The sequence below is a fragment of the Humulus lupulus genome, chromosome 3 (assembly GCF_963169125.1).
Source record: "Humulus lupulus chromosome 3, drHumLupu1.1, whole genome shotgun sequence".
Lineage (NCBI taxonomy): Eukaryota > Viridiplantae > Streptophyta > Magnoliopsida > Rosales > Cannabaceae > Humulus > Humulus lupulus.
Window position 1 is genome coordinate 101942950 of NC_084795.1, and position 9302 is coordinate 101952251.

The 9302-nt window shown below is 38.4% G+C and overlaps 2 protein-coding genes across 4 annotated transcripts; one reads left to right on the forward strand and one right to left on the reverse strand.

Annotated features, from left to right (window-relative positions):
• Positions 1–2281: 2281 nt before the first annotated feature.
• Positions 2282–7162, reverse strand: LOC133823025 (uncharacterized). Of its 3 annotated transcripts, XR_009888098.1 has the most exons (6): positions 6610–7162; positions 4078–6541; positions 3473–3983; positions 3163–3407; positions 2701–3097; positions 2282–2501 (listed from the first exon to the last, which is right to left on the reverse strand). XR_009888098.1 is itself a non-coding variant. In XM_062255588.1 (4 exons), exons 2-4 carry the CDS (start codon positions 4336–4338, stop codon positions 3391–3393), a joined length of 789 nt encoding a protein of 262 aa, XP_062111572.1. In that variant the 5' UTR covers positions 4339–6541; positions 6610–7162; the 3' UTR covers positions 2282–3390. The 3 variants fall into 3 exon arrangements, 1 of the variants encoding a protein (XP_062111572.1); XR_009888097.1 differs by having other exon boundaries at positions 2282–3097; XM_062255588.1 differs by having other exon boundaries at positions 2282–3407.
• Positions 7163–7280: 118 nt separating this feature from the next.
• Positions 7281–9261, forward strand: LOC133823024 (expansin-A10-like). The gene is made up of 4 exons (XM_062255587.1): positions 7281–7421; positions 7531–7666; positions 7799–8111; positions 8428–9261. Exons 2-4 carry the CDS (start codon positions 7540–7542, stop codon positions 8732–8734), a joined length of 747 nt encoding a protein of 248 aa, XP_062111571.1. The 5' UTR covers positions 7281–7421; positions 7531–7539; the 3' UTR covers positions 8735–9261.
• Positions 9262–9302: the final 41 nt, after the last annotated feature.

The window sequence follows — 9302 nt, forward strand, 5'->3', positions numbered from 1 at the left end:
AAATCATGGGTAAGTATGATTTCATTTTATCTACTTGTGAATATGAAATGCCACAGTTAGATATTATATTCGAACTGTTCTAGTGTTGAGTGTGGTATTTTTTCTACATTTTTTTATCTGTTCTTCAGATCTGGAAATATGTGGGTACCATTCAAAATTGATGCTGAATCGATGGCATTTCGATGGTACATCGATTGCATTTCGATGATACATCGATGTTATTTCGATGATGGGGTGAACATATAATTTAGATGTTATTTTCGGTATAATATCGATGGTATATCGATGCTGAATTGATATCATATATGTTGATTTGGTTCAGCATCGATATGACATCGATATACCATCGAAATGGAATTGCGTACAGATGGTGACCATCAGCATCGATTATGCATCGAAATGTCATCGATGTTGAACTGTAATACAGATAGCGTTACGTAGGCATCGATTCATCATCGATTTACCATCGATTATACTTTATTTTTATAATTTTTGTTGTTGTAAATTTGCATGTTCCAGAATTAATATAATTATTTCTTACAACAATGTTTGGGAACGGAAAGGAGAGAAATGGAATTTTAAAGTTGGTTTGAACACTATAATACACATACCAATTAATGTTGGTTACATAGAATTAATGGAGAAGTTGCATTCAAAGTTGAAAGTGGATAGGTCATTGTTCGACATAAAGTTGGAAGTGTCGTGTATATGCAATGATTTTGGCCTAGATCCCATTGAAATCACGGATGATGAAGGAATTAGTGCTCTTATTCTTGACAATTCGAAGTCCTTAAGACATCGGGTTCCTTTATGCGTTAGTTCGATTGCAAAGAACATTGCTCTTCTTGATCCATCTCCTAGAGCGAGTGTTAATATGGAAAATCATAATCAATCATGCACGATTGTTCCACAAACAGCTCTTGGGGCAAGTGTATGCATGGGAGGTCCTAGTCAAAATGAAAAAAAATTCCCCCAACAAATCTCCCACATGATGATGAGTATGAGTATGAGCCTTATGTCAATGACGATCCAGTTTACCATTTTGGTGATGATGATGAAAGAGTTGAGGGGTGTAGTAGTTCTGATGATAACTCCAAGGATCGGTTGTCGATGCTACCTGTGGAGCAAGTAGATAATTTAAATGTACAACCCTTGCCAAGATGTCAAGAAAGCCAAGGACGGAGGACTCCTGGCTCAGAGAGTAGTCATCCAACTACACAAGACAATAGAAATAGATGGAGTTCTCCGGCATGTACTACTGAAGATATCCCATGCTCCTCTTATGTTATCCCCACATTATCTAGAGTGAGTTGTGGAGTAATAGAAGTTGGGAAGGTTTTTGAGAACAAGTTAGAGTTGAAGACGAATGCACACTTGTATGCAATGAAGCAAAGCTTCGAGTTTGTGGTGAAGAAGTCAAGTACTGAAGTTTGGTATATCACTTGCAATGATCCTGATTGTGGGGGGAGATTGAGGGGGAAGAGAATGCTTAAATCTAATATGTTCGAGATAACTCGTTTCACCAATAAACACACTTGCTCACTTGACCTCCGACATAAATTCCATCGCCAAGCTGCACCTTGGGTTATTGGTCATTGCATAAAGAAAAAAATATCAAACTGGATTGAATGCGTACATGGCAAACAACATAAGAGAAGCCATTAAGAATGATTATGGCTTTGAGTTGTCATATGGAAAATCTTGGAGATGCCGAGAGAAGACTCTTTCTTATGTCAAAGGGACACTGGAAGCATCCTACCAGAAGTTACCATCGTACCTGTTCATGCTTCAATAGAAAAATCCCGGGACTTTGACAAATTTTGTCACTCAGGAGGATCGATTCAAATATTGCTTTTTCTCACTCGGAGTTAGTATAAGAGAGTTTCGTACGTGTCGTCCTGTGTTATGTGTGAACTACACTTTTTTAAAGACAAAATACGTTGGGCAAATGTTATGTACAGTCGTGCTGGATGCAAATAACCATCTATATCCAGTTGCATTTGGTATTGTGGATAGTGAGAATCATGATTCTTGGAAGTATTAGTCAAAGCTAAAGGAAGCGATTGGGGAAGTTGAGGACCTGGCGTTTGTATCTGACAGGCATACAAGTATTACACATGCCTTGGAAACTATTTTCCCCGATGCCTATCACGGTGCTTGCTACCACCACATTAGTATGAATGTGGTTGCTAAATTCAAGACTGATCATTGCCATAAGCATCGATGTGGCATCGAAATGGAAGGATCCAATTTTAATCACAAAATATACTATTGTGTACCATCAAATAGCCATCGAAATGACATTGTTTATATACAAAACTAAGGAGAAATCAAAATAAATGTTCTAACATATAGAAAAAAGTCAAGCGTACAAATTCTCGTAAAAAATGTCGATGCATAATTTATCCCTGAAGTACTGAATGTGGTCCACGATGGCATATGATAAGGGAATGTCTCCAAAAATAAACTCCAATTGGTTGATGGCGAATACGCCGCAATCTCTGTTGAAACCAAGAAATCGCATTTGTGAGTTAATTGAAAATTAAAGGAGAATAGTGTTATGATAAACTGAAGTTAGTACGTCTAAATACTTGGTTCTAGACTGTGGGACAATATCAGTGGACATGCGCTGCCAATCAAAGTTTGGAACGGTGATATTCGGTCTAGCTATTTTCAACTTGGGGTGTCCTTTAAACATACCAGAAACGTTGAGTAAAGATGGAAGCATCCTAGTCCAAGGCTTGATCAACTCAGTCAACTTATCATAGCTAAAGTTGGAATGATTTGAGTCAAATACACTGATCATCCAATTAGTGAAATTTATCTCGCAAATGACCCAATGACGATTTTTCAGGCACTAGTAGAAGTAGACCTTGTTGCAATCACCCCAAGGCCTCTTGTATTTTTTAGCATCTCCTTTCGTGAAATTAAGAATGTCCTCATCCCATTGGTAAGTCCTGCTCTTGTCCTTTAAGTCCTCATATCTAGTAGGAATATACTGTGCAAATGATGAATCAAGTACGATGGTTTTCACGGGGTACGTCTTCGACAACTCAAAAAGACGTCTCCTTATAAGATAATTTGCAGTGTCAAGATGCTGCAAATAAATAGAGTATTGTTAAAATGAGATGAATGTGTTGACTGCAAATATAAAAGACTTACAGTTTCTCCCAACCATTCTTTTGCCACCTTCAACTTTAGGAACCAAATAGGGGTGCCATCACAACCTTCCAACTTTCTCAGTCTGCTTTTGTCAATCTCACTGAGCACCCATCGGTTAAAAGTTGTCAACATATCTTGATCCAACACTTTTAAAGGATGGATCGTAACTGGGTCCTTGAACTTTGGTTTCTTGGCTGCTGGAGTATAGTCTTCATACCTTACTGGTCTCTATCTAGTGCGCTTACCTATAACAAGAGCAATTCGTATACAATCTCTTTAAAACATGTAAAAACTCATGGAGTAGTAGTACCTAAGACAGTCTGCATTGGCTGAGGAGGTGTGACTTCTCCAACAGGAGGCTCGTAACATGTGGGGAGAATGTCGTACTCTACATCCTTTGTTGGAGTAGGTGCAGGAGTAGGTATACCACCAAGTGTTGCCAGCTTCGCCAATATGACTTCTTTATTCTTAAGGACGATACCTAGAGTGGCCTTAACCTCATCCACTGCACTTGATAGTCTGGCCATCTCACCCAACACAACCTCATAAGCCCCAGGAGCAGGAGCAGAAGTAGGTTCTACACTAGTATTTGGAACAATCTCCGTCGGGGCATCATGTACAAATATGCCAGCCTCCACGGCTATCTCAGCCACCACAACAGCCTCTGCCTCAAGATCGTAAGGTCTTCCATCCTCTGGTGCAGGTTGGATCATATCTTGCAGCATCACATACCTAGAAGCATCCCCCTCTGTCCTCTGATATATGGTGCCGAAGAAGTCTCGCTCGTCTGGTCGAGGCCTTAGGATAGAAATGCATGACAGCTGTAATGGAAACTAAACAAGAAAATTAGAAATGACATAAGTTGATTAATATAATTCAAAAGTTCTTGAATTGTTTAAATTTAAAATAACTTACACGTCTCCTCGCAAGTACATCCTTCACATGCGAATGCTTCAGCTGACCTGTGCTCTCCCACTGTAGCATCCTAGGGAACTTGAATCCACAGGGCTTGGCGTATTCCTTCTGCAAATCAAGAATCATTTCGTATGCCCAATATTGTAAGGCTGGTGGATACCCCTTGCAGGTATACTTTGCCTCCACTTGAACACCCTTAGAATACTCCACCTCAGTCTTCTTCGCCTTCTTACCAGGTATTGTAGCACTAATCACTTTCATATCTCTATTGAATTATTTAAAAGTTGTATTGAATGAAAGGGATCCCCATGGATACTTCTCAAAATAATCTAAATCATCGACCATCGACAATGAATCTCGCCAAATAGCATTGTCGTTCTCAGCGCCCAATAGTATCCCCTCCACAAAGTAAACCAAATCGAGCTTGTACAAATCACCAGGTACATCGCACATATTAAAAGCTCGTTCCAACATATTGAACCTAATGTCTTTCTCGGGTTCCACATTGAAATATGTATCAAGTAGGCGGGAGGACGTAAGGTGAGGTTGAATGTCAACGGCAAGTGGTGGACAGGAGCAGCTCAGGCCAGTCATAATGGCAAACTCGTGCACCTCATCGCCACGCGGAGACTTCACCTTCCGCAAAAGCAGTGTGTGCACCAATGTCCTAGAGAACGAAAAGGCAGGGGCTATGAAGAATGGTCCAAAAACAAACTCATTCACCCTTCCCCAACAATTAATGCTCCTCAAACCTTTTCTTCAATTTCGTTAACCTCTCGGAGCCCCTATAGGTAATACGACCGACATAATGATCCTCTATAGGGATCTCAGCGTGGGATACGTTTGGGTGGCATCTGCAAAATATCCAAAAAAAAAAGAGAGAGAATTAGTTGAATTTACAAAAAAAATAATTAGTATGTTGTTGTCATCGAAATGCCATCAAATTACCATTGATTTGACATCAGAGCAAAAAGCAAAAATCAACATATACAAGTATGCATCGAAAAAACATTGAAATATTATCGATATACCATCGAAACTGATTTTACAAATAAACAAACAAACTATTGATATGCCATCGAAATGCATTTAACAAATAACAACTGACTAAGTCACCCTCAAATCAGCATCGAAATAACATCGAAATTGCATCGATTATATACAAAATAAAATCAACAAACAATGTATCGATATGCCATCGAAATAGTATTAATTATGCATCGAATATCTTTCAAGTAGATAACATATAAAAGCCATCGACATCGCATCAATATAGCATCGACTTAACATTGATGCATCACTATTAAATTAATGTGCTTGAACAACCATCGAAAGGGCATCGAAATAACATCGACAAAGCATCGAAATTAATTGATTTATCAAAATATAACTAAAACCAAGAAAGCATCGAAATACCATCAAACTAGAATCGAAATTTCATTGAAGTCAGCATCCACATATCATCAAAATTTCATCGATTTTATACAAAAAAAAATCTGAAAAACCATGCAAACATCAAAATAGCATCGATATACCATCGATTACGCATTGATTGACTATCGCTTTCATCTAATGGTCCATCGAAATACCATCGATGAAGCATCCACTGCGCATCGATGACATAACATTTCAATTATTTAAAAATACACACATGTACTGTATGTCATCGAATTACCATCGATTAAGCATCGAAATGACATCGATGTAGGATCGAATGAACATCGACCCACAAGTTTTTTGTAGAACTTAAACACAATCTTCCGAAACGATGCACATAGAATCAAGCCCATTTAAAGCTACATTTTTGCAAAATAGAGATTAAAATCAAACCTATTTCATCGATTTTATATATTACGATTCAAATTAAAAAAAAACATAAAAATTGACTTATCGTTGCTGGCGATGAAAAAAATGGTGGTGGCGGCGGCGATGGAGAAGATGGTAGCCTGAGAGAGTTTCGCTTGAGAAATAGTGAGAATGTGAAGTCTGAGAAAAAAATGAAAAAATACAGCTGGGATGAGAGTGTTTAATATTAGGAGTATTTTTGTCAAACAAAATTACAAATGACATATATTTAGGAAGTTAAATTATGTTGATATTTAAAAAAAATTAATTATGTTATAAGCCATAATGTAAAATTTCCCTTTACTAAACTGTCATTCCAACAAACCCCTTGGTTGTACGTCGTTTCAATAAATGAGTTTGAGCTAGTTTTCAAATTGAACAAGATATTGTAGTAATAAGGATGTCATCAGCCACGTGCTTGTGGCCATAACTTTTGCCGTGTTTCAAAGCTTTTTGATAGAATCATATGCAGTAGGTACTTTGGGACGTGTCTAGTCGCATCGCATATGGGCCGTTCATCAGAACAAGAAATGGGCCCCATTAATTAGAGGGAAGAAGAAATGTGAAGGGTGCTGCATGCGCCCTGCGCAGCTTTTGGAACCGTACACACCTATTCAAACTATATTCAATGGTGAGAAACCATTAAAAAAAAAGAAAAGAAAAAACTTAACAGAAATAAATACATACCAGGAATTTAACCCCTTTTTACCAGAGAAGATTTGGTGACATTAAACTCTTCCAACTCCTAAGTTCAGTCGCAATAAACGGCTGTGGAATCAAAGAAAAAGGGGCTTAATATGACTGCAAAAGACAGAACAAAAAGTAAATGGAGAAATAATTATGTCTCTTTATTCTCAAAAGCAGTTTAAAAATATATGAATTAAGATTAACTGGTTTAGGTGATTTATTTTTATCTTAGTAAACTAAAACCCACTTCACTAAGAAAAGGCTTGAGAATTACGTTGTTGTAGTTTTTTTTTTTTTTTTTCATTAAGAAAAAGTAGAGAGAGGAAAAGCAGAAGGAAACAAAATAAACAAAAGATATCGCGGCAAATGGTCGATGATTGCATGTGGGTTATTTGGTGTGTTAGTTTGTTAACCATATAAGAGCTAAAAGCCACTATGCCCCACTTGGATTTTGGGAGGATTTTCCCATTTGAGATACCCACAAAACCACACGGTTTTCCTTTCAAAACCGGCTTAGCTTCAAAACCCCAAAAGGCCGAATAGACTTGTTTAAGTTGTTTTTAAGACTAGATTAGATGAGTTTGATGAAAAACATCTTAAAGCTCAAGCCGTTAGTGGTCCCCATAAAGCTTTTTCAAAAAAGGGTGTTAGTTGTGATAGTGGTTAAACAGTGTCCTATCCTAAGCCCTCCCTCCCACCCCATCCTTTCCCTCCTTAAAACCCCTCTATATAATAACCCCAACCCCCAGCCTATTTCCTACACTCAGCTGCTCACATTTTATTTTACCCTTTCAGCTCCATTACTCTTCAAAGTAATTATCTTTACTTTCCTTCTCTCCCACATTTTCCTCTACTGGCATCTAAGTTTAATAAAGTCAATTCAGAGATACCGAAAGCTAACCCTTTTATTTCTTCATGCAGGTGAAAAAAATGGCCCGTGCTGGTGTTTTCTTGGTGGGTTTTTTGACAATGGTGTCCTCTGCCTGTGGTTATGGTGGGGGTTGGACTAATGCTCATGCTACATTCTATGGAGGGAGTGATGCTTCTGGGACAATGGGTATGAACTATTAACCTATGGAGGGCTTAGAGTTTGCAAATCTCTATTTTTTATTTATTTTAGGTCTTTCATTTCTTAAGAGGAGTGTCTTGCACTTGACTGAGATATTTCTTTGTGAAAACCTTTTTCTAGGTGGGGCTTGTGGATATGGAAACCTCTATAGCCAGGGGTATGGGACCAACACTGCAGCTCTCAGTACTGCTCTGTTCAACAACGGGTTGAGCTGTGGATCTTGCTATGAGATTAAGTGTGCGAGTGACCCCAAATGGTGCTTGCCGGGCTCCATTGTGGTCACAGCCACCAATTTCTGCCCACCTAACAATGCCCTCCCCAACAATGCTGGCGGCTGGTGTAACCCTCCTCAGCACCATTTTGATCTCTCTCAGCCAGTATTCCAGCACATTGCTCAGTACAGAGCTGGAATCGTTCCCGTGGCTTACAGAAGGTAAATTCAAGTTTCCTTCTTTGTTTATATATTTTAACTTAACCAATTAAATTTATAATTTTGGGAAAGTTTGATAAAAAAAAAATACATATAATTTCACTATTACATGCTTTTATGAGATGTCTACCTTGAAGTAAAATGATCATAAATATCAAACAAGAATTGAAAACATATAAGTTACCTTGAGAGTTTCCTTCCTACTTTTACACAAAAAGTACCATAGGGTTGGCCACTTTTTTTTTTCACTGTTGAAAACTCTGCTTTTTGTCCAACTCAGAAAGTAAATATGTTTGTTCTTGTTTTTCTGTCTTTGTAGGGTATCCTGCAGAAGAAGGGGAGGTATTAGATTCACCATCAATGGCCACTCTTACTTCAACCTTGTCCTAATCACCAACGTTGGCGGTGCTGGTGATGTCCATTCCGTTTCCATCAAAGGGTCCAGAACTGGTTGGCAAGCAATGTCCCGAAACTGGGGCCAGAACTGGCAAAGCAACTCTTACCTCAATGGCCAAAGCCTCTCGTTCAAGGTCACCACCAGTGATGGCCGCACCGTGGTGTCCTACAATGCTGCCCCAGCTCACTGGTCCTTCGGACAGACCTTCTCTGGTGCTCAATTCCGCTAGAACGTGTCCTCGTGATGAAGTATTTAGCCATAAATTTATATACGCTTCTAGGAGTATCTTTTCATTTATATATACTGGAGTTATCTATACTAGTGTGACTTGTAGTGGTATACTAAGGTATTATATAGTATACTATGTTCTACTGGAGTCGGCCTTTCTGGCCTTTAGGGAGTCGATATTTGAAGGGCTTATTTTAAAAATGGCTCTTCATTTTCATTTGACCAAGTATTGTTGTAGGGTACCCTATGTTTATGGGGCAACAACCCTACTCATTCTTGATGTGTTTTCTTTTTTTAACTTCAAAAGTAGTGATGGCAGAGGTGGACTCCTCTCACCACCCGCCCACACCAGTTTGAAGTGTTGTTATTGTTCACTTTGGAATATGTTGGATCATTTTTGGCTTTCAAAGTTGGTTGTTGCTGGCTTTTGTTGAGCTGAGTAACACCCCTTTTGTTCCTAGTTTGATTGTATTTGAAGAATTAAAAATGTATATTTACAATTGCTATCAATGGAGTGCTAATTTTCTATGTTTTATTTTTCTCTTAAAGAGGTAAATCATTACAAAAAG

Coding starts and splice junctions, on each gene's coding strand:
- LOC133823024 (XM_062255587.1), top strand. CDS start 7,540: ATGGCCCGTGCTGGTGTTTTCTTGGTGGGTTTTTTGACAATGGTGTCC. Junction 7,667..7,798: donor TGATGCTTCTGGGACAATGG/GTATGAACTATT, acceptor ACCTTTTTCTAG/GTGGGGCTTGTGGATATGGA. Junction 8,112..8,427: donor GTTCCCGTGGCTTACAGAAG/GTAAATTCAAGT, acceptor CTGTCTTTGTAG/GGTATCCTGCAGAAGAAGGG.
- LOC133823025 (XM_062255588.1), bottom strand. CDS start 4,338: ATGAAAGTGATTAGTGCTACAATACCTGGTAAGAAGGCGAAGAAGACT. Junction 3,984..4,077: donor ATGTACTTGCGAGGAGACGT/GTAAGTTATTTT, acceptor TTTCCATTACAG/CTGTCATGCATTTCTATCCT.